Raw genomic sequence first — 24678 nt, forward strand, 5'->3', positions numbered from 1 at the left:
CCAATTTGCTCAGGAGATCTTGTCCCTTTCCCCTTCTCCCAGGGACCATATCTCTCTCTCTTAGAGTCCTCCTTGCTTCCTAGCTTCTCTGGTGGTGTAGACTGTAGGCTGGTAATCCTTTGCTCTATGTCTAAAATCCATATATGAGTGAGTACATACCATGTTTGTCTTTTTGTGACTGGGTTACCTCACTCAGGATGGTTTCTTCTAGTTCCATCCATTTGCCTGTGAATATCAAGATTCAATTGTTTTTTTCCCCACTGAGTAGTACTCCATTGTGTAAATGTACCTCATTTTCCCCATTCATTCTTCAGTTGAGGGGCATCTAGGTTGCTTCCAGGTTCTGGCTATTACAAATAATGCTGCTATGAACATAGTTGAACAGATGTCCTTGTTGTATGAATGTGCTTCTTTTGGGTATATGCCTAAGAGTGGAATTGCTGGATCTTGTGGTAGACTGATTCCCATTTTCCTGAGTAATTGACATACTGATTTCCAAAGTGGCTTTACAAGTTGGCACTCCCACCAGCAGTGGAGGAGTGTTCCTCTTTCTCCACATCCTCTCCAGCATAAGCTGTCATTGGTGTTTTTTATTTTAGCCATTTTGACAGGAGTAAGATGGTATCTCAGAGTTATTTTGATTTGCATTTCTCTGATGGCTAAGGATGTTGAACACTTTCTTAAGTGTTTATTAGCCATTTTAGATTCCTTTATTGAGAATTATCTATTTTAGCTTTAGAACCCACTTTTTAATTGGATTGTTTGGTGTTTTGGAGACTAGCTTCTTGAGTTCTTTGTAAATTTTGGAGATCAGTTCTCTGTCGGATGTGGAGCTGATGAATATCTTTTCCTATTCTGTGGGCTGCCATTTTGCCTTGCTGACTGTGTCCTTTAGGTATTTTTTAACGTAGTAAAATTTAGATGGCATCCATTTTTTAAAAAGCAATTCTGGATTTGCTTTCAACCTTCCTCCTTATTCTTAACTCTCTGGTGAATAGGGAATCCTGAAGAGAACTATTTAAAGTAAAAACTATTTAATTACCTACTAATGCTACAAATACAGTGTATGACAATGATTGTTAGAGGAAAAAATTTAAAGCGGAGCGTTGATGGCACATGCCTTTAATCCCAGCACTTGGGAGGCAGAGGCAGGCGGATCTCTGTGAGTTCGAGGCCAGCCTGGTCTACAGAGCAAGTGCCAGGATAGGCTCCAAAGCTACACAGAGAAACCCTATCTCGAAAAAACAAACAAACAAAAAATTAACTTTTTGTGGTACTGTGAGGTGAACCTAGGGCATCGCATCATACATGCTAGGCAAGTACTCTTGTACTAAGGTATACCCTAATCTTACCACTGATTTGGAGAGGGAGGAAATGAAATATTTGCAATGATAATGTTCAAACAGATGATACTGATAAGGGGTATCTGTTTTGTTGAAAGGAACTTTATATAGAAAACTAGGCACCCAGTTACTAGGCCTTCCACAACCCTTCTACAACCTGTCCCATCCCCCACCACCCTTTTACTCACTTTTGCTGTCTCATCCCCTTCTATGCCTCATCTTCATCTTTACTCTCCTCAGGCCACACCCAGCACCTCCTTCTTTGCTGAAGTCCTAGGACCTCCCAGGGTCTGGCTTCAGAATCTGACTTGTTTGGGTGACAATTGACAGAGAGGCACTGGGAGAATGATACATACACAGTACTGTGGTGTACGTGGAGATTCGGCTTAGGTAACACAAAGGCTACACACATCAGGCTGCTCTGCAGTGTCTCCCATGAGAAGACAACCTTCCGGTGTCTTGAGCACTCACATAGGGTATGCGCTCACATGCTTACCTCTTTGCTGAGAGAACCATCTCTCAGTGAGTATTCTGTCAGATCCTTTAAGAAATGCCTTTGAGCCAGAGAGAGGGTTCAAAGGTCAAGGTGCCTACCACCAAGCCTGATGACCTGAGTCATCAGGACTCAACATGGTAGGAGGACTGGACAGGAACCCACAGGTTCCCTGACCTCCATGTGTGTGCCACAGCATGCAGTCACACACACACACACACACACACTAAGGATGTGGGGGAAGTGCTGGGGGTTTTTTGATTTGTTTGTTTGTTTGAGACAAGGTCTCTATCTATAACTTTGGCTGTCTTGGAACTCACAGAGATCCCCTTGCCTCTGCCTGCCGAGTGCTGGGATCAAAGGTGTGCACCACCTTGCCCAGCTAAATGAAGTAATTTTTATTTTTATTTTCTGAAACAGGGTTTCTCTGGGTAGCTTTGTAGACAGGCTAGCCTTGAACTCACAGAGATCTGCCTGCCTCTGCCTCCTGAGTGCTGGGATTAAAGGAGTGTGCCACCACCACCTGGCTTACAAAGCTATTTTTAAAACAAAAACCTTTGCCACTCTTCTGGGAGACTGTAGACCTTCCTGGCTCCTCCTAAGGACTGTTCACCTAGCAGCAATACCGTAAAATTCTCAAGGAGAGTCCAAGTACATCCCTCTAACAGTCTAGCTTTTCGGTCTAGTCTATGACATGTTCCTAAAGCATGGTGTGATGAGATTTTCTCTGTAATTATTCATTCATTCATGTTTTCATTTACGGAGTATCACCAACAACCTAAAACTACCTGAATCCCAAGCTGGGTATTTAAAACTAACTTCCCCAGGGGCTGAAGAGATGGCTCAGCAGTTAAGAACACTTCCAGAGGTCCTGGGTTCAATTCCCAGCACCCAAATGGCAGCTCACAACTGTCTGTAACTCCAGTTCCAGAGGATCCGACACACTCACACAAACATACACACAAGCAAAATCCCAATGCACATAAAATAAATGTTTTTTAAAAAAAGAACTTCCCTGTGAAAATAGTCTATCTTCTAAATCTAAACTAAATAACTAGAAACTATCCTTCATAGTTGAAATTTTGTGGTTTATCAGAGAACATAAAAATGAATAGGAATCCCTGAAACTCACTTGACAAATTGATGTGTTATCATTCTTAGTCTAGCACTGCTCCAGACAGCCTTCTCCTGTGTGTGTGTGTGTGTGTGTGTGTGTGTGTGTGTGTGTGTGTGTGTGTGTACATGTGCGTTCAGGTGTTGACAACTGCTGCCTTATACACATATACATGCCCCCACAGACTATATATTTCCTGCAGTATTCCCTTCAGACTTTCTTCCCTCTTTGATGGCTGAAGAAATTGGTCACTAAAGGTTATGCAAATTCCCCAATTTTATACAACACCATTCATCTGAGAGCCCAGGGATGCAGGTTGGAGATTCTGTTCTCACCCCTGTCTGCTGCACCCTTGTCTGCATCCTTGGCTTCTGACTTTTGATCGAGGTCCACAGAATGCTCAGAGGAGCTTGCAATTTCTGTGGCAACATTTCAGCATTAAATTTGGGTGTCTTCTAACCTTGTCTTTATGTGTTAAACCAACTTTATCAAGACAAGGCTGCTTAGAGGGTGCTATAAAGCTTCAAAAGCAGACAGAAAACAGAATTTCTCCAACTCCATCACAACTCACTATGGATTTCCACACCTCTACCTTTAAACTCCTTCTAAAAGCTTGGGAACCCTGGTTTACTCAGAGGCCACCGATGGAGCCACTATTTTCCTGTAATAGATTTCTGACATGAATATAGCAGAAATATACTTATTCATTACTTGAAGTATTATTACATAGCGGGATCAACTTATAAAATGTAGCAAAGACATGCTGTGGCATCAGGAGAGGACAGCATGATGAAGAGAAAAAAAAAAGACTTGAGATGTGTAGGCGTGGAAATCAGGATTCACCAGACCCAGTATAAATGAAATGGAGTTTATTTGGGGAAAAGAACTTACACAGAAAACAAGTGACTGTCGCAGCGCTCCTGCTCCAAGGACGCAGACTCTGCCTCCACCCGAAGGGGCCCGATTTCCAATCTTCCCCCTTTATCCTGTCACCTGTAATCATGCCCAAAAGGCACAGCCACTGTAGCAAATATTTCGCTACAGAGATGGAAGTCATCAATAATAAAATATGCTGCAGTTGTTTATTAACTATTTGGATTTGGAGAAGTAACCTCTGGGCCAGGTCCACATTAGCAAAATGAATAGTTTGGAATATATGACATATGTAGTAATTAATCCCCACTGTCAACTTGACTGGACTTAGAACCACCTAGAAGAAATACCTGTGGGCATAGCTACAGGGCTTTAACTGAAGAGGGAAGTTGAGTGTGAGTTGCAGGGTCTCCTGGGCTTTTATCTCAGACTGAATTGAATAAAAAGGAAAAAAAAAAATGAGAAAGTGAATGGAGCACCAACATTCATCTCTCTCTCTGCTTCCTGCTGCAGATGTGATCAGTTGCCAGCAGACTCTGATGCCAGCAGCCACCTCACACTCCTGCCACCATGCTTCCCCACCAGGATGGACTAAAATCTCAACTCCTATGCCACAATGAAGGCACCCTTCCTTAAATTGCTTTTGTAGGGTGCTTGACCCAGCAGTGAGAGAAATAACTTATGGCATATAAGATCCATCTGGGCTCTGGAATCCTGACTGTGAAATCTCAAAATGCACACCATTAAGACATAGATTTTTAGACTGAAGGTAATTCATAAGTGAAAACCCAGCAACTAATCATAAAATATAAACGCAAAACTCGAACAGTCTAATGTAGCTCTCATGGCAGGAGAGACACTGCACCCCTCCCTCCATTCAGCTATCAAAACGACTGAAACTGAAACAATGTTTTAGCCCAGTGGTTCTCAACTGGTGACCCCTTTGGGGTCAAACAACCTTTCCACAGGGGTCACCTAAGACCATCAGAAAACACAGATGTTTACATTAGGATTCATAGCAGCAGCAAAATTATAATTATGAAGTAGCAATGAAAATAATCTTATAGCTGAGGGTCACCACAACAGAAGGAACATGTATTAAAAAGGTTGCAGCATTAGAAAGGTTGAGAACCAGTTTTGGCCAAACAGAAAATAAATCCATTCTCCCTTACCAATTTCTCTCTCCTGGTTTCTTTTAAGGTACAGGAAAAGTGTGAGTTGGGTTTTTAATCCATGTACTCTGGTAAATTAGTCCTTGAAAATTTTGCCACTGAACATGAGTTAAAGAGACTGGGCCACTATCAAAGGCTACTGAAAGGTGACTTTGGGTTCATTTTGCCGCTGTTCTGAATGCTGCTGTGTGGGTAAAAGCTGACAACCAAGAGGAAAACAAAGGCTCCAGAAAGCAGATGTTGTAAACAGGGAGCAGGTGTTGATGTTTATTTATACCTGGTTGCTGCATAGACTGGCACTGTTAGAATTTCAAACAAAGGGTTTAGCCTGTGGACAAGAGATAAAGGAAACAAAGACAAATCACAAAAGAAATAAAAGCAGCGAATAAGCATGTGGGGTAATGTTCAACCCAATTAATAAACAGAAATTCAAATCAATAACAAACTATCTTTTTTTCAAGTGTTTTCCATTTTCTAAGTTTCCAGTAATAAAAAGGTGGGAAATTCAGGCTGGGTAGTGGTGGTGCACACCTTAAATCTCAACAATCGGGAGGTAGAGGTTGGCGATCTCTTGTGAGTTTGAGGCCAGCCTGGTCTACAGAGCTAGTTCCAGGACAGCTAGGGCTGTTACACAGAGAAACCCTGTTTTTTGGGGGGAAGAGGGGTAAGAAACTCTATCCTCATACATCCCTGCTAGGTGATAGCACAAATAAGTCTTTGGGAGACTAATTATCATCTGTGTAAAGAATGATTTAAATATTTATGCCCTCTGACTCTGTAGCCCCATTAAAAGCACTAGACAAAGCAGAATGTTTGAAGATGCTCATTTTAGAGAAAATTAGGGACAACCTCTAAATGTCCAGAAATAGACGAAAGATGACCAACTTTTCTATGCCTACCCAATTAAATATACCATTTCATAAAAATGATGTTCTCGGATTCATCGTAGGAACAAAATCTTTGGAGCCTGTGAAATTGCACTAGTCTATTGTTTCATATATAGATCTTTGGTTTGTACGATGTTTTTACTTTTAATTTTTAGTCTATTAGTCAACAGTTTTAATTTTTTTCTTTTGTTGTTTTTGATTATGTGCATGTGTCGGGGGTGTAGGTGGTGGTGGTCACTATGGCAAGAAGAGAATGTTGGATCTCCTGGAGCTGGGGTTATAAGGGGTTATGAACTAGCTGACATGGAAACAAAGAACCAGATCCAGACTCAGATCCTTTGCAAGGTTAATAGGTGCTTTTAACAGCTGAGCCAACTCATCAGCCCCAGTAGTTACCATTTCAAAACTGAGAAAAACTGACACAGATGTTGCACTGGGCTCTACTCAAGGGGAAAAAATAAAAGAGCTGACAAAATAAAATGTTTTATACATGACAAAACTTTTTCCATTGGGATAAAGAAAATTATCCTCCTTTGGATCGACTGTCCCTATTCATAGACTCAGAAGGGCATTTGAGTTCATAGCCCTCTAGCAAAATTTTGCAGTTAGGATATCAAGTAATATATACAAACTTCAAATCTGCCCATAAAGAAAGAATGAAACCTCCCAAATTGCTATAAAAGCTTGCAATACAATTTCTAGTGTTAGAGTTGCTGGCTTGGTTTGGTTCCGTTTTTTTCATATTTTTTTTTAACCAGGTGTGATAGCATGCACCCGGCATTCAGGAGACTGAGGCAGGAGGAGGAAGAATGCAAAGTGCAAAGGCATTTTTAACTACATAGCAAGTTTAAAGTGAACTGAAGCTACATAGTGAGAACCTGTTTCAAATACTAAGGGGCTGGAGAGATGGTCTACTTTGATAAAATGTTTGCTGCACCAACTTGACAAGGTGAGTTGGATCCCTGAGACCTACATGAAATCCAGGTACAGCGGTGCACTGCTAAGCCTAGTGCTGGGGAGGAGACAAGGGAAGATTTTTATTTATTTATTTGTATTTAATCAGTGTCTTGCCTGTATGTATGTCTGTGTGAGAGTGTTGGATCCCGGAGTTACAGACAGTTGTGAGCTGCCAAGTGGGTGCTGGGAACTGAACCCAGATCATCTGGAAGAACAGTCAGTGTTCTTAAGGGCTGAGCCTGACTTGCTGGCCAGCTTGTCTAGCCAAATCCACTAGCACCAGATTCTGAGAAAGATTGTCTCAAAAAAATAAAGTGGAGATGAATTGAAGAAGACACCCAACATCAACCTCTGGTGTTCACACACACAAGTGCAAACATACATGTGCACACACAGATGCACACATACAACCAGCTAAAAGTGGAATTTTGCGTAATTTTTAAATGGGATAAAAATTGATCTTAGCCAATGTGACCTTCCAGCAAAGCCTGGGCATTTAATAAACACCAATGATCATCAGTGAGGAAATGAAGGCTGTGTATTTCCTCTATATTCTTAAAACCAGGTGTCATGTTGAAATGAAACAAGTCTTCCTCCAAATTTTCCTATGCATGAAGCATTTATTAGTTAGACATGACATATTTGCTGCCTGCAATCCGAGGGAAGTTTCCATTCTGCTTTTGTGCCCACAGTATTACAAGTTTAAACTTGAAATTCTCAATCCTGGGCAGACCATATTCTGATAACAAGATCTGAGGACATAGAGACAGATGTGTGAAGTTGACAAGTGAAACGGAGCCTGAGCATTGCAGGATCTCACACATTCTTAACAGCTTCTTCGAGGAAAGATGATGGAGAACAGTCTCGTTAGCCAATCACGGTACTAACGATACTACTCATCCTACAACTTGAAAATGATCCTAACATACTTGACACAACTATTGAATTTGGAGGTATAAGTAGTTTTTCTCTGTTATGAACCGTGTACCCAGGCATGGTGGCACACACCTTTAATCCATTATTGGAAGGTGAAGACAGACGCATGTCTGAGTTTGGGAACCACCTGATCTACACAGCAAGTTCCAAGAAAGCCAGGGCTACATAGGCTTTGACCCACCCACGCCCAAAATAACCCACCACTGTATACAATGAAATATGACTATATCTGCCTCTCACTCCCATCCCTGATCCAGCTTCTCTGTGACCCTTCCGCCCATCTTAGTTAGTGTTTCTATTGCTGTAATAAAACACCATGACCAAAAGTGACTTGGAATTGATTTCATCTGACAGCTTGTAATCTAGCATTGTGGGAAGTCAGGGCAGGAACTCAAGTCAGGAACTGGAGGCAGGAACTGACTGGCACAGGGCCCATGGTGGAACACTGCTTACTGGCTTGTTCTGCTTGCTTTCTTACAGCACCCAGGACCTCAAGCCCAAGAGTGGCACCAGGCACAGGGCACTCTCACATCAACCATCAATCAAGAAAACACCCCACAGACCAACCTGGTGGTGGGACCACTTTCTGAGTTGAGTTTCCCTCTTCCCAAATGACTAGCTTGTAACAAGTTACACAAAACTAGCCAGCATGCCCAACACAATCCTCTCCCGATTCCGTAATTCTTTCTCTTTTTCTAACCCATCATGTCCATTAGTGCTGCCCCATAAAACGCACATGGTTATGAGGTCACTGACTGGAGCACGGGGAACCTACCAGCAAACACATTCTTTGATTCTTCCTCCCTCACCATGTCAAAAGCACCTCAGTAAGGGCTGGGACCCGGTGAGTACCTCCCCTACCTGTGCCAGAGTTTTGGCTGGCATGATCCCATGCGACCCATAGCAACAGCCATGTGAAGTCCAGAAGACAGAACCTCACAGCTTCAGCTCTTACATTCTGTCTGCCTCCTCTACTGCTATGTTCCCTGCACCATGGTGGGAAATGTTGATAAAGATGCCCCACTTAGAACTGAGCATCTTGATAAGGATAATTGAAATGATTCAACAACTATGCTTTGGAAGTAGATTCCTGATTAGATTGCTTCAAATGCTAACCACGCATCACCAAAGACACAGGATCAAGTTCAGTTATGTCGACACACATTCCTTGTAGCTAATTCTGGAGAATTTTTAAAGTAAATTGCTCCCTAAGGACTATAATTGTTTGGTTTGATTGTTTGGGTTGGTTGGTTTGGTGGTTTTTCAAGACAGGGTTTCTCTGTGTAACAGCTCTGGCTGTCCTGGAATTATCGATGTAGACCAGGCTGGCCTTGAACTCACAGAGATATGTCTGCCTCTGCCTCCCTAGTCCTGGGATTAAAGGCGAGTATCACCACCACCCAGCAGTTTGTTGTTGTTTTTTTAAAGTGTTAAACTGGGCTAGAGAGATGGCTCAGTGGTTAACATCACTGACTGCTCTTGCAGAGGACCCGGTTCCCAGCACCCACATGGTGGCTCACAACCACCAGTAACCCTGGTCCCACATGATCCATTATCTTCTTCTGATGTTCTTGGGCTCACACATGCATGTAGTGTACATACATGCACTCAGAAACTCACATGCACATAAATAAAATAATTTTGAGAACAAAAATTTGTAAGAAGACACTGTAGCCCTGCCTCCTAGTAGCTCCTACAGGTGTGCCTGGCCACGCCCATGAGGGCGTGGTCAGGGGAGGTCGAAGAATTGTCTCTTAGGAGACAATTCTTAAGAGGCCGAAAACACATGGAGACCCCCTCTCTCTGACCATGCTAGCTTGCGGCCTCTGGGCACGCTCTGGCTTGCGTTTGGGCTGGTGTTTATCTGAATAAAGAAATCTTAGCATTATGGCCTACGGATCATCTTTGAGCGCACACAATAAAAATTATTGGAAGAAGTGATGAACTATGGATCTGTGCCATCTTGATTTTAAATGTCTTAACTTTATTCTGTGTTTACTATAGTGTTCCCTCTAAATTCAATCATAATAAATCCTCAGAATACAGAATAGAAATGATAGCAAATAAACCCCATTTAACTGAAAAGCAATCAAAGAGTGAGGCGCAAGCCAAGACTCAGTTCTCCATAAGCCAGCCAGTGTTCCAAAAGCATACATTAAGTAATCTGAAAACTGGGAATCCAAGTATTCATTTGTAGTGTGTCAAACAGAAGACGGAGGCTTACCCTGGAAGTTAATAACTTTTGTTGGAACATTATACACAGCAAAAACAGTGTCTGGCCACTTTCATTCTGTACAAGGAAGTCATTTGCAAAGTACAACATTATATGCCTTTCCATGCAGCTTATTCAAATTCAGTCACTTTCTTGTGACATCACTAATGGAAAGTGATCTAGGAAATGAACGAATACATTAATCCAATGGAAAGTAAGCCAGGTTTGTGTCACGATCCATTTGTGATCACTAAGCAAATCAATGCAGTTTCTGCTGCTGCCAATGCAAAATTTCCCAAAATGACTGCCTTTAAAAAGATAAAGCCTAGAGAAACCTAAGTTTAATTTTGCAACTAAAGAAAGGATGCTTATTGTGAAGACCATTTCACAGAAGGAGGTGGAGGAGGAAGATTTCAGAAAAAAAAAAAAAACATTAAAATGGTATGTATAATCATGAACCTTGGTTATCCACTTGCATAGATCTGGACTCCACTAAGAGACAAGCCTCTGGGTGGTGGAAAGACCCACCTTGAATGTGGACAGTGACTTCCAGTGTTAGCCTAGACATAACAAAAACCAAGGGTGAGGAGTTTTGTTTTCTGCATGCTTGCTTTCATGTGTTGACAAGTTCATCTCTGTTAGCATCTTGCTGCCAGGCTCATCTACTGTGTTGCTGCTGCTGCTCTTCGCTGACATCAGAACTGTCTAGGATAGTTTTGACGCAAGCTAAAGTCACCTGAAAGGAGGGAACCTTAATTAAGAGAATGCCCCTGTTAAGATCAGGTGGTAGGCAAACCTGTAGGGCATTTTCTTAATTAGCAATTGGTGGAGAAGTGCCCAGTCCACTGTGGGTGGGCCATGCCAGGGATGGTGGTCTTGAGTTCTGAAAGAAAGCAAGTTGAACAAGTGAAGAGGAGCAAACCAGCAAGCAACGCCCCTCCATGGTCTCTGCATCATCTCCTGCCTCCAGGTTCCTGCGAATGGGGGAGTGTCCTTCTGTATATACCTTTCTCTTATTGGTTGATGAATAAAATGCTGATTGGCCAGTAGCCAGGCAGAAGTATAGGTGGAGCTATGAGACCAGGAGAATTCTGGTGAGAGGATGCAGAGAGAGGCTGCCAGGAGACACCATGTAACGACTGGGAAGATAGGATGCCAGGCATTCTCCAATAAAGATAAGGCCATGTAGAAATGCATAGATTAATAGTTATGGGTTAATAATTAGGAGAGAGCTAGTTAGTAAAAAAGCCTAAGCCATTGGCCAAACAGTCTGAAATTAATATAAGCCTCTGTGTGTTTATTTGGGTCCAAAAGGCTACAGGATGGGGCAGAACAGTAACTGCGTTTAAGTTTATGTTTAAGTTCCTGTCCTGACCTTCCTTTGATGATAAACAGTAATGTGAAAATGAAAGCCAAAAAAAAAAAAAAAAAAAAAAAACCTTTCCTCCTCAAGTTGCTTTTGCCATGGTGTTTCATCACAGCACTAGCAACCCAAAGACAACTCTGCCTCCCGATGGGCATTCTACCTCTATTGACTACTTTACTAATGACATTGAAAGGACATGAAAGCAGTCTAAGAAACTGCGATGATCAAGAGCAGTCTACTAAGTGTGTGTAAGTATTCTCCCTCCTCCTTATAAAACCACCACAGGGAATTATTGTCAGAATTAACAGCAATAGCATCATACGCCCTTTTTCTTGGGGGTCCACCCTGTCTTTTGGTCAATAGTTTATAAGTTTGAAAAGCAATCAGATTCAGCTGGACAGTGGTGGTGCACGTCTTTAACTCCAGCACTCGAGAGGCAGAAGCAGGTGGATCTCTGTGAGTTCAAAACCAACCTGGTCTACACAGGGAATTCCAGGACAGCCAAGGTTACACAGAGAAATCCTGCCCCCCAAAAACGAAACAAACAAACAAAACAAAACAAAATAAAGGAAATATAATATAATATTTTACTGTCCTGTCCAATACCATCCATGCAATATGAACTTGAGTATTTGACTTGCTAGTTACAGGGATTTTTCCATGATGCCCTGTAGAATAAATAATTTTAAGACAAAAATGTGTTCCCATCTACACTTAAAACCACCCAGCAACACAGATGAGTCTTTGAGAAGTGCTGAAGTGATCCTCAAGGGGATGATGATTGAAGGAAGAGAGCCCTGTGGCCTCCCATTACATCTGCAGCCCCTGGTCCTACGGAGAACCCAGTGATTTCTCAAGTGCCCACTTCAGTCAGTCCCAGCCTCTCATACATTGCAGTGCCTACTCATTTTAACACAATCCACTCCTTGACTGGATTTAGGGGGGAGGGTGGAAGCAGGAGGTCCTTAAACCAGTCTGCCTCTTGGCATCTTTGCCCTTTAATTTATGGGATCCTGGAAGGAATACCAGACGCCCTTCTGGTTTATCAGAAATATAACAACACACATTTAACTTAAGGCACACATGGGAGTCTTTTAATTCCTTGGATAAGCATTCCTGGGTAATTTCATGTATTTAAATTACTACAGAGATAATTTTACACACTTGTTCATTAACAAAAATGGAAACTATGGGGGCTGGAGAGATGGCTCAATGGTTAAGAGCACTGGCTCCTCTTCCAGAGGACCCGGGTTCCATTCCCAGCACCCATATGGCAGCTCGCACCTGTCTGTAACTTTTAATTCCAGGAGATATGACACCTTCACACCAATGCACATAAAATAAAGTTAAAATAAATTACTAAAACAAAGAAATGAATAAAACTATGGTAATGGTTTACAATCCAGACACAGATAAGTTCATCTATTTTGACATCAAAAAAGACAAAAGACAAAACAAACTCTGAGAACACATATTAAAACAATACAATGGTCTAAGATTTCTTTTGTTTATTTTATTGCTTATTTTCTAAAAGCCCACAGAAGTGAGTGAAAATATCCAAGGGGCTATCAAACAATATGAGGCAGAGATTAAGCACTAAATATTAAAAAATAAAACTTTTAGTTTACTTACTAAACTTAGAAGAATTCTCTGGACACGAATCTGTTAAATTGGTCTACAATGCACTAATGAATGGAGGATATGTATTACCTAGTAAATATTTTAAATATGGAGTACACAAGCAAAAAAAAACCTCCCCAGGATATGAAATTTTTCAAGTCACAGCCTCCTGAACAGTCTAATACAAATTTGTTTTGAAGTTAGAAGTGCAAAATTGTTAAGAAATAAAAATATTTCTACTGTTTTCAGTAGTCTACTGATAAATCCTACCAGTTTTTAAAGGTTTTTCAACAAAACAAACTATGAACTCTTGGCAAGCTCTTTCCTTATGACCTCAGGAAACTGGGCACTCTGAACTGCCAGCATAGCTCCACTTTGAAAATCGCCTTCAGACTAATGGAAGACCCAACGGCGACTTCTGTCAACAAGACAGCACCTGCATATCGACAAGTCTGCACCGCATTCTCCCTTTGGACTAGAAATGGGCAACAGGTAAAAAACAAGGTCACCGGGTAACTTTAATGCTGGGGATTAATGTTAGGGTCTAGGATGCTTGTGTCACAAATGAAGATACTTAGCTGCAGGAAGTTCTGCTATCAGGGCTGTGCGTCCACACATTGCTATCGTCTGGTTCACCTATGTTTCTAAATAACCATGCCTGCTGCTCAAAAGGAGGCCCCAAACAGCATGTGAGCTGCTGCAGGTGTTCCCAACTCAAAGACAGGTCACACGAGGCCTAGAATTTTATGAAACTTGGGGCATTTTGTCTAGTATTACGTTTAATAATGATTACTTCAAAACTGATGAAGTAATAAGGGGCTCCGTTACAGCTTTCTCTATTCACCATACTATTTTGTTGATCAGAAAATACCAGGCCTCCACAGGATGAATGACAGTAGCTTATATAACCATCGAGGTGATGAGTTCTTGCAATCTGACCCATTCAGGAAAAACATCTTTAACTTCCTTTCTGGACGCATGGTCACCAGGTGTTTTAATGTAAGCAGAGCCTTCTTAGGCTAAGGTCCTGAGGAAGATGTCTCGTTCTGTAGGATTCAGAATCCTGTTTGAGTGTAGAAAACTGTCTCCTGGCTCACTTGCAACTGCAGGCAGCGGTCCAACTTTGGAAAATTACTGTGGGATGGTGAAAGAATTCCATTCTTCTTCCAGGCGGTCTTTTAGGGACTTGGAAATGGAAGGTAGTGCAGTTTTTTCTGGCCATCTCCCAAGCAAGGGACCCCAGGCTTCTTGGGGTAAGTTCGGCTAGCAATTTTAAAGAACTCTTCGGCAGCATCAAGAGCAATAAGACGGTCCTGCAGTTTAATGAATAAATAAATGAAAAACAAACAAATAAATGAAAAAGAAGCTTACCAAATTGGAAACTGAACTATATGGATGAGAAAATTTAATAAAAATAAAGCCTGCCGTAGAAATAATACCAAGCAAGTAAAACAATCATTAAAAATTTCAAGACTCAAAAAAAAAAAATTAAGACTTGGGGCTGGAGAGATGGCTCAGAGGTTAGGAGCATTGGCTGCTCTTCCAGAGGTCCTGAGTTCAATTCCCAGCATCCACATGGTCGATTACAACCATCTGTAGTGAGATACAGTGCCCTTTTCTGGCATAAAGGCATAAATACAGATAGAGCACTGGTACACATAAAATAAATAAATTTAAAAAAAAAAAAAAAAAAAAACTTTGGCCAGGTGGTGGTAGTGCACGCCTTAATCCCAGCACTGGGGATGCAGAAGCAGGTGAGTTTGAGGCCAGCCATGTCTACAGAGTTCTAGGACAGCCAGGGCTACACAAAGAAACCCTATCTCGAAAAACAAAACAAAAAAACTCAGAACCTTCTTTTAAAAGGTTGAATTAAAAAAAAAAAAATCAAGGTTCAGAGGCTTATCTTACCCCTTTATTTCATTACCCAAGAGATGTTTCCACCAATAATTTGTGTGTGTGCAAGCGTATGTATGTGTAGGTGTAACGTGTGAATTTGTTCAGGTGGACTGGTGCACACATCACATGCAAAGGTCAGAGGTAAAATTTTCGCATTGTTCCTCAAAAACACCCCATCTTTGTTTTACTATTTTTTTGAAACACGGTCACGGTCTCTCACTGGGAGCTGTGGCACACCCAATTGGGCTAGGATGGCCCGACTGCAAGCCTAAGGCATCCACCTATTTCTGTGTGTCCCAGTCCTGGGATTAACAGCAGTTCCACCATGTTAGGCTTCTAAAGTGGGTACTAGAGATTAAACTGGGCTCTTCATGCTTACACAACAAGAGTATCACCAACCAAACTGTCTTCCCTGTCCTTCCATCAATCTTTCCAGTCTCTGGCTGTATAGATACTTTGGCTCCTTGACCTAATGTTGAAATGGGTTTGTTTGGGTTTTTTTTGTTTGTTTTGTTTTGTTTCCTAATGTTGAAATGTTAACTACACAGCAGAAATCATCTGAAAAGAACTCTGGCCACATTCTGAGCCTTAACAGTTTTAGGTGGGACCCAGAAACCCTGCTTTCTCTTCAAAGCTTTCCAGGTAGCTCTGGAGCCATTGGCCACAGGTGCATACAGTGCCAGGCAGCACCATTTGCCACTCTGTCCTGGTGGAGCCGGTGAGGTTGGGATGCGGGGGGGGGGGGGGGGGTGTCCCAGGAAATAACAGAAATGGTGAAAGTAAAGCAAAATAGGGCAGATGAGGTAAGGCATCCACTTACCACGACCAAGAGATACCTCTCGGAGAGCTCCCAGCTGGCTGGGAAGATGGTGGTCTCTTCGGCCAGTTTCAGCAGCATCTCTCGGGCTTTTCTCGTATTTTTAGAATCACTCATGGTGCTGAGTTTGGTCACTGACAGCAAAGAGTCGGCTTCCCTTTGAAAACCTATGGTGGAAACACAGGGCCCTTGTGTGAAGTCATCCTGGGAAGTGCCCATCCCGTGATGCTATTGCTGTGTTTATTAAGAAGGGATCCAAGTGTGAGTTCTCTACAGTGAAAGCCAAAGTCAGAGGCACTACCAAGGGCTGCTCCCCAGCTCTGTGTGAGCGGGACGGACACTCTTTACTCAAAACTGTTTTCCAAGAGCACAGATATCTGAGTTCAAGGCCAGCCTGGTCTACAGAGTGAGTTCCCAGACAACAAGAAACTATTTTCACATTTCTCCTTGCTGGCTTTTCTTCATTATCTCTTCCCTCTATTGAAGGAAGTCATACCGACCCCCAACTGCTCACTGTCCTTGTCAGCTACCCTGTCCTAGAATCCCTACGCCTCTGCCCAGCCTGGGCAGTGGTCACCTCCAGGTTGCTACATCTCCAAGCCCTGATTACTTCCTCATGGCAGTCTGGTCAACTGGAAGAAAATCATTTTCCTAAAGATTAGAAAAGACTCAAAGAAGGAAACCTGCTCGGGCTGACTTAACTGCACACAATACTAACCCACAGCAGTATTGTGTGAGTTTAGGGTACAGAGTGTCCACCTTACCCCGATTCACTATCCCCAACTTAAGACAGCCAGAGCTAGCAACCCAGTACCCCCCACCTGTGAAAAGCTTTAATGTTATTTCAGAGCAGAATGATCAAGGACTTTAAAAGTGATTGTTTATTTTTGAAAACTAAAGCAAGTTTATTCTGTGATATGGGGATATATTTACTCAACCATAGTAGAATTAAGAGAGGCCATTATTCTATGTCTACCTCAATGCCAAGTGTATTTTCCCAACCTTGTAACTTTTCGTCCTTTGGCTCTTTTTAGAGTTTTCTGCTGTGTCTCGATATCTCTTACAAACAATATTTCTTTCAACCTGGCCATATCCATAAAGCTATTACTACTTGCTCAGTCACTACCCATCTAATCCAATCAATAAATAATGACCCAAGAGTAAATAGTGACACCAGTATGATTTCACCACTCTGTGCTATCTCATAGTTGGGGACAGACGAAGTAACATATGGCCAAGTAACACGAGCTGGTGACAACAGAAATATCAAGGTTTATACTTGAGAGTATAAAAAGCAAAACTGAAGACCCAATCAGTAGAAGGCAGTTTAGTAGTCAGTGCTGACAGTCTTTCTACAAAAACCATGGTGGAGAAAGTAAAGAGCAATTTCTTTCGGACTCACCCAAGTCCTCTAAGATTCGCCTCCATCTGTTTCTCACTTCCCTGCGAATCTGCCGCAGACTATAGATATCATAGTTGAGTCTCTGCCACTCCTGTAAAGAGATAAACATTCACTTTTACTTACACCCTCTGGCCTGAAACCTCTACCTCATTTCTGCTGAATGCCATGTTGCTTAAACACGTGGCTCTTCTCTTCACTGATCTTAAACACAATCCTAAAGAAAAGGGGGCATAGATGAGATGGAGTTGACAAGAGAGAATGCCACCGGCTACCACTGCTGAAGAATACGTCCCCTTCGAGGTGACCCAGTTCCTAAATATGTTACTTAGACTCTCTGATTATTGGTTTTCTCCACTGCAGCGATCTTACCTGTATAATGAGGTTACCAATAGTGAAGTTTCCAGGAAAGACTACTGTCAAGATTTAAGGTATAAACTATTAGGACAAAGGTTGTCTCAGCAGGTAAAGTGCTTGCCACACAAGTGTGAGGACCAGAGTTCAGATCCCCAGCACCCAATATCCAGATGGTGTTGGCATCTGTCTATAATTCCAGTACTCAGAGACAGAAATATGGGGGCGGGGGGGGGGTCCCTGAAGCCAGCTGGATAGCTAGGCTAGAAAAATTAGTGAGTTCTGGCTTCAACTGAGATATCCTGTCTCTATGAATAAAGTAAAGAGTGACTGAGGGAGACTGCTGACATCAACACACACACACACACACACACACACACACACACACACACACACACACACATGACAGAGACATATGCAAAAGAAAAAGAAAGACCAATGCCTGCCTACAATGAAGACCTAATAAAATTCATGTATCTGGAGCAATTTATAGATGAAGAAACTAAGGCTCAAATAATTTATATGCTGAATCTAATATATTCCAGGTAACATATTAGAAGTGGTGTTCAAAACTAATTTTTACTCCAAAGTTCATGAAAAAAAAGGTAAAAATCTACATCTCAGTTTGTTATTAAAATGAGATGCAGAACTAGGAACCCCAAGCACCGTTATTCCTAGCTGTGTTTCTCATGCCATATCTTAGCATCATTCACTTGGTAGGGTAGATTGTTCAAGTACAAAGGGAGCCATTAGAAGGTTTCCACTCTGGAAAGTCCTTTACCAGCCATCAGGTGACACGGGCATCACATAGATCCTAACAAAGAAGCTGGATCTTAGGTATTCACGGCCCTAAGCACTCTCTGAAGTTGTCACGGGAATTTGCTCTTAAGGAGACCCATCTGTAAAGAACAATCATTTCACAGTGAACACCTTTTCCTTTCTTACAAAAGACACAACTGTCCTCACTCACAACTTTTGAGAATATCATTTTAAATGTTCCATTTAAGACGCAAGCTGTTTAATATTTTGACTCCTGTAACCGAAAATGTTTCAACGATGCCATTCGTTCCCTACTAAATGCCTTTCAAAACACACTTGCCTTGCAGATTGCCTTTCAACTTTCATGCCTAGTTAAAAAGAGTAAATTTAGCTGCCATTCACATGCTTCAAAAACACCGCGTTGAAAAGGGAAAGCTAACAAAATAAAGTGTGCTTTGCCATGACTGCATTTTAGATTGTATCTGAGGACTTGCCACACCATGAGGAGGGAGTGGGCTTTCTGCTACCCTCTTTAAGTCAGAAAATTGTGGATTTCCTACTGCTTTAAAAAAAATTAAACATAAGAATAGTAAGAGCCAAAGGCATGTGCACAAGTGTGTGATGCCTAGGGTCAAAGACAAGGCCTGTGACCTTTGAAGTGAGTGAGGCTAACTACATATAGTCTAGAAACTACATATGTAGACTACATATGTAGACGACATGGTCTAGAAACTACATATAGTCTGGAAACTACATATAGGCTAGAGGGATGGCTCAGCCATTAGGAAACCAGCTGCTCTTCCAGAGGACCCAGGTTTGAAGTACAGCACCACATGGTAGCTCACAACCATCTGCAACTCCAGTTCCAAGGGACTCTGATGAATGTACATAACGTACACCATACTGCAGACAAAGCACGCATACACCAAAAATAATTGTTTAATTTTTTAAAATAAACAAAATGCAACCCTGGCCTCTTAGCATCACCTTAAAGCATATCTAGCCAAGGCCCACCCCCACACACACTGGATAAATTGCAAAGGAAAAACTTATTTGGTGGAGTACTTACAATACTTAAGTGACCACTCAGTACAACACACCCAGGTGAGCCAGACTGTCCGTCTAAGTTTGGGTTCAGCCCCATTGACAACCTGTCTCACTGCCTAAGCCTCATCTATAATAGGGCTGAAATACTGCCTACACCATAACAGCTTACTGTGAGGATCGGTTGAGCCTATGGCCTTCCAACACAAGTCAGCACACTTCCTCCTCCAAGTCAGTGTAGATATAGTTCAGAAACAATGCAGAGATGGCTCAGCAGCTGAGCTCGCTCACTGCGCTTGCACAGGACCTGAGTTTGGTTCCAATGCTGATGTCAGAAGGCTCACAATTCCCTGTAACTCCAGTTCTAGGAGAGTCTGGTGCCTCTGCCTCCATGGGTACCTGCACATATGTACACACACCCACAGATATACACTCATAACTAAAAACAATAAAAAATAAACCTTTTAAAAAGAAATAATCCCAAACCTTCAGAAATATTTCTGCCATGCACTATATGGCTGGAAAACATTATACACTATACTGTGCATTAGCCCACTTGTGGTTCACAGCCAGAAGCAAGTTTTCTATGCTCTTAGCATCAAATGGCAATTCATTTTTCCCAAAGATTGTTTTATGACTGGTCAGTTTTCACTTTCCTCTGAAATTTCAGTGACTTCTTGTGAAAAATACATAGACCCAAGTTCAGTTTCCTGCACCCAGGCTGGTGTGTGTGTGCGCGCGCGCACACGTGCACACATGTGTGTGATTTAAAACTTTTAAAATAAATCTTTAAAAGGCTATGAATAAACTATTAGCACCATACAGTGTTTCCTCTCTACCAAAACTGATGCTATTTTCTGGATGCAAAGTGATCAGAACTTTACTCACTCTTGATTAGGAGCCCACGTAACCACGAGCTGCTTCACAAGGACCCAGAACCTTAACTAATGCAACAAACCACTAGGTGGCTTCATTAACTTGTGACTGAAGGTCTACTAATTTGTCTCAGTCTGGTGCTGATGCCCCGACATGATTCTTTCCATGCATAGGCAAAAGCTTTATTTTTCAGAGTTAAAGTTACGAAAATTGCATGGATCTGTATAAAATTCAGTGTTGATAGGAAAATAACTGGATCATCCAGGTGCCAGACATCCTTCTCATACTGTCCATTGTTTGTTATTTTACAATTCTCCCGCCCCCCAGTGGAAATACTACTACAATTCACAAGAGGCTGTGATTGGTCCTAAACACAAGGTTTAATGACTGTGATTGACCCAAAATGAACATCTGTGATTGGGAGGTGAACAGTTGCTGGCAACATCACAGCCAAACTGGTGCCTATCTCAGGCAGCAGCACCTGCCGGGGCTGGCTTGATTCCAGCTTGACAGGTAAAGATCCTACATCATCCAGTGTCAAGCAGGGACTTGGTACCACCTAGATCCAAGTGCCAGGACTATCCCAGGCCACAGTGGCCTGCAGAAGCAGGAGTGGGGCAGAGCTTAGTGCGGCTGCCTGCGAAGCGTGGAAAGCAGTGTGTCCAGGCCTGAACCCTGCTGATTCCAACAGACAGCTTAACCTGTCCTAGGATTCCATCCTCAGGGACAAGGGATGCTGTGCTCCAATGACCCCAGGTACCCAAGATCAGTCCACATGGTGCCCCCCACTCCTGTTTATTGCAATGGGTACTCGAGTGCCGGCAGTGGCTACTGACTACTGAAGAAGCATCTGAAGAGAAAAGTTCCAGTTCCAAAGTAGTCAGGACAGAATGAAGGCAAGAGGAAGAAGAGAGTCAATACAAGACAGCCAAAAAGGTCTGAGGAGATGGCTCGGTGGTTAAGAGCACTTGCTGTTCTTGCAGAGCATCTGGGTTTGGTTCTCAAAACCCATACGGCAGCTAGCATCTGAAACTCCAATTCCAGAGGATCTGATGCCCTCTTCTGGCCTTTGAGGGCACTGCACACATGTGGTACACATATATACAGGCAAAATACCCATACACGTAAAAATAAATAAATAAATCTTGATATGCAGAGGGAGGGTATTAAAAAAAAAAAAAGACTAGAAGAGTCAGAGATGACAACTGGTAGGCCCTGAAACAACAGTTTCAGAGAGCTGGCATGTTTTCAGAGCCAAGAGTCTCAATCCCCAATCTGAGCAGTAGCCAAGCGTCAAAAGTCTGATACCTAGGACCTGAACCAAGACAGTCGCATTAGAGGATATCACCTGTGCTTCCTCTGCCTGCCTACAACTCTTCCTACTGCTGCCAAACCCTTCAAAGATAAAGGCCACTAGGGACTAACTTCTTATCTACTCACTATCTACTCATGAGCAAAAGGACCCTCACCAGATAAATGGTGACATGCCCTAGGGTCCCAGCCTCCCCTACTGTAAATAACCTGCATATAAGATTAATAGGATCAAGCTGAATAGATGGCTCACAACCATCTATAATGAGATCTAGTGCCTTCTTCTGGTGTGCAGGCATACATGCAGGCAGAACACTGTATACATAACAAATTTTTTTTAAAGATTAATGGGATAAAACTTTCACACAGCCATTCATGCACACATAAGATTATCTTTTTTAACATAATAATACCTGAAAGTTTTGTGCAAAAAAAAAAAAAAACACTCTAAAACCAGTAGAAGCTGGGTTTAACTTAACTGACATTTGGATTTACTAAAATGAGTGGAAAGGAGAGACAGAATTCCCTTAAATACAGGACTCAAATAACAGAGCAAAAAGTGGGCAAAGTGAGGAAGAATGGCATACAAAACCCCCGATGACTTCTCTTCATAACTGAAAAGATCTATTCCTTCATGTTGGAAACAAGAAGGTTTTTGATGTACTTCTGCAGCTTAAATTTTAACGACTTTTTAAGCTTCAAACAACTCGAAAATAACAATTCAAGATCAACTAAATAACCTTCACAAGAGAATTTCATTCCATTAAGCAACAAACATTAAGTTTTATTTTCTTAGCTTGTGTTTATTTTCCCATAATTTCCAAAACAGTGTACTGTGGTCAGTGTGCTGTGGTAGCCTTAAATATTAAGCATGAGTGGATTAGCAAAGTTCTGGAAGAAAGAATAATGTGGAATTAATTCCGTGAAACACCTGGGAACCAAGTCAAATTGAAAATTTGTGACTGAAATGAACACCTGGATATTTCATATCTAAATTTCTTTGGGTTTTCTCCTCTTCAGTTGTGGGCCAAATCAGATTAGAACTAATTGATATGAAGGCTAAAGCAACAACATGGAAGAGAGAAAAAAAATGATAGCTCATGTCACTATCTTCCAGTTTTGAGTGACAAGAGCTGGCTATGAACATGAACACTGATTCAAGTTCCTTAGATCATGTGGTGGTTTGGATGAAAATGGCCCCCATAGGCTCACTGGGAGTGGCATTATTGGAGTTGTGGCCTTGTTGTTATAGGTGTGGCTTTGTTAGATTAAAAGAAGTATGTTACTGTGGGGACGGGCTCCAAGGTCCCAGATGCTCAAGCCACACCCAGTGTCACTCTCTTCCTGCTCTCTGTGGATTAAGATGTAGAATTCTCAGACAACCCTCCAGCATCTTGTCTGCCTGACTGCTGCCATGACGACAATGGACTAAACCTCTGAACTGTAAGCTAACCCCAATTAAATGTTTTACAAGAGTTGACGTGGTCTTGGTGTCTGTTCATAGCCATAGAAATCTTAAGACAGACCATTTTTCCTGCACAAAAATCAAAGCACTGTATTCTCAAGGGCTGGAAAGTTTGCTTAGCAGTTACAAGCATGTTTTGTTCTTCCAGAGGACCCAGGTCCAGATTCCACCATTTATATGGATGGCTCACAACCATCTGTAAAACTCCAGCTCCAAGTGATCGGATGATCTCTTCTGACCTCTGTGGGCACCAGGTATGCACCCAGTGCACAAACATGCATACCAGCAAAACACTCACGCATAAAAATAAAATAAATTTTAAAAAGTTTTAAACACTGTATTCTAACCAGCAACTGCAACCTTTGAAACCACAATTATACTCTCTGCGTGTATAAATTTGCCACTTTTAGAGTGCAGACAAAGCCAAAATCAGGTGGTATTTGTCTTTTTATGTCTGACTTATCCCATTTAAATCATAAAACAATGACCTCTATGTTCATCCATGCTGTTACAAATGGCACGACCCCTTTGGGATTAAATGACCCTTTCATGGGAATCGCCTAAGACCATCAGAAAACATAAATATTTATATTACAATTCATAATAGTAGCAAAGTTATAGTTATGAAGTAGCAATGAAAATAGTTTTAAGGTTGGGAGTCACCACAACATAAGGAAGGAAACTGTTTCATCATTAGGAAGGTTAAGAACCTCTGCTCTACATCTAAATCCTATTTGCTCTTCAAAATTCAACTCAAATGCCACCACCTCTTTCAGCTTAACTGAAAGTAATGGCTTGGTCCCTAGAACTCCCTCAGTTCCTTGATGAACAGCGCCATAGGTTTACTGTCTACACATTGCTACATTGGCATGTGCAGGGTCTCCTTCACTATCAAAGTATAGGCTCCTTGGACACCAGAACCTGGGCTTATCCATACCCTAGGCAGTCCTTTGTACACAGTGCATCCTACAGTGGGTTTGCTGAGTTCAACTGCACATACGATGCATAAGGAAGCCAATTTTTATAGGTGATGGAGTGTCTTTTAAAGCTAGAACATAGCTGCTTTCCAGAAACTATGCCTCAAATAAATCTCAATAAAATACTGGCAAATTGAATCAAAGAACACATCAGAGAAATCATCCACCATGATCAAGTAGGCTTCATCCCAGGGATGCAAGGATGGTTCAACATACGAAAATCCATCACTGTAATCCACCATATAAACAGACTGAGGGGAAAAAAAACACATGATCATCTCACTAGATGCCGAAAAAGCCTTTGGCAAAATCCAACACCCCTTCACGATAAAGGTCTTGGAGAAATCAGGGATAACAGGAACATACCTCAACATAATAAAAGCAATATACAGCAACCCGACAGCCAACATCAAATTAAATGGAGAGAAACTCAATGCAATTCCTCTAAAGTCAGGGACAAGACAAGGCTGTCCACTCTCTCCATACCTCTTCAATATTGTCCTTGACGTTCTAGCTAGAGCAATAAGACAACAAAAGGAGAATAAGGGAATACAAATCGGAAAGGAAGAAATCAAACTCATTATTTACAGATGATACGATAGTCTACATAAGTGACCCGAAAAACTCTACCAGGGAACTCCTACAGCTGATAAACAACTTCAGCAAAGTGGCAGGATACAAAATTAACTCAAAAAAATCTGTAGCCCTACTATACACCGATGACACGGTGGAGAAAGAAATCAGAGAAACATCACTCTTTACAATTGCCACAAACAACATAAAGTACCTTGGAGTAACACTAACCAA

At 41.8% G+C, this 24678-nt stretch overlaps 1 protein-coding gene across 1 annotated transcript in view; it reads right to left on the reverse strand.

Annotated features, from left to right (window-relative positions):
* Positions 1 to 14151: 14151 nt before the first annotated feature.
* Mreg (melanoregulin) overlaps positions 14152 to 24678 on the reverse strand; it is a 58924-nt gene continuing 48397 nt past the window's right edge. The window contains exons 3-5 of the mRNA XM_027397169.2: positions 17089 to 17179; positions 15690 to 15853; positions 14152 to 14286 (exon numbers count right to left, since the gene is read on the reverse strand). Of these exons, the coding sequence (XP_027252970.1) occupies positions 14152 to 14286; positions 15690 to 15853; positions 17089 to 17179 (390 nt within the window). The remainder of the gene's footprint in view (positions 14287 to 15689; positions 15854 to 17088; positions 17180 to 24678) is intronic.

Source organism: Cricetulus griseus, chromosome 2, assembly GCF_003668045.3.
Source record: "Cricetulus griseus strain 17A/GY chromosome 2, alternate assembly CriGri-PICRH-1.0, whole genome shotgun sequence".
NCBI classification, from domain to species: domain Eukaryota; kingdom Metazoa; phylum Chordata; class Mammalia; order Rodentia; family Cricetidae; genus Cricetulus; species Cricetulus griseus.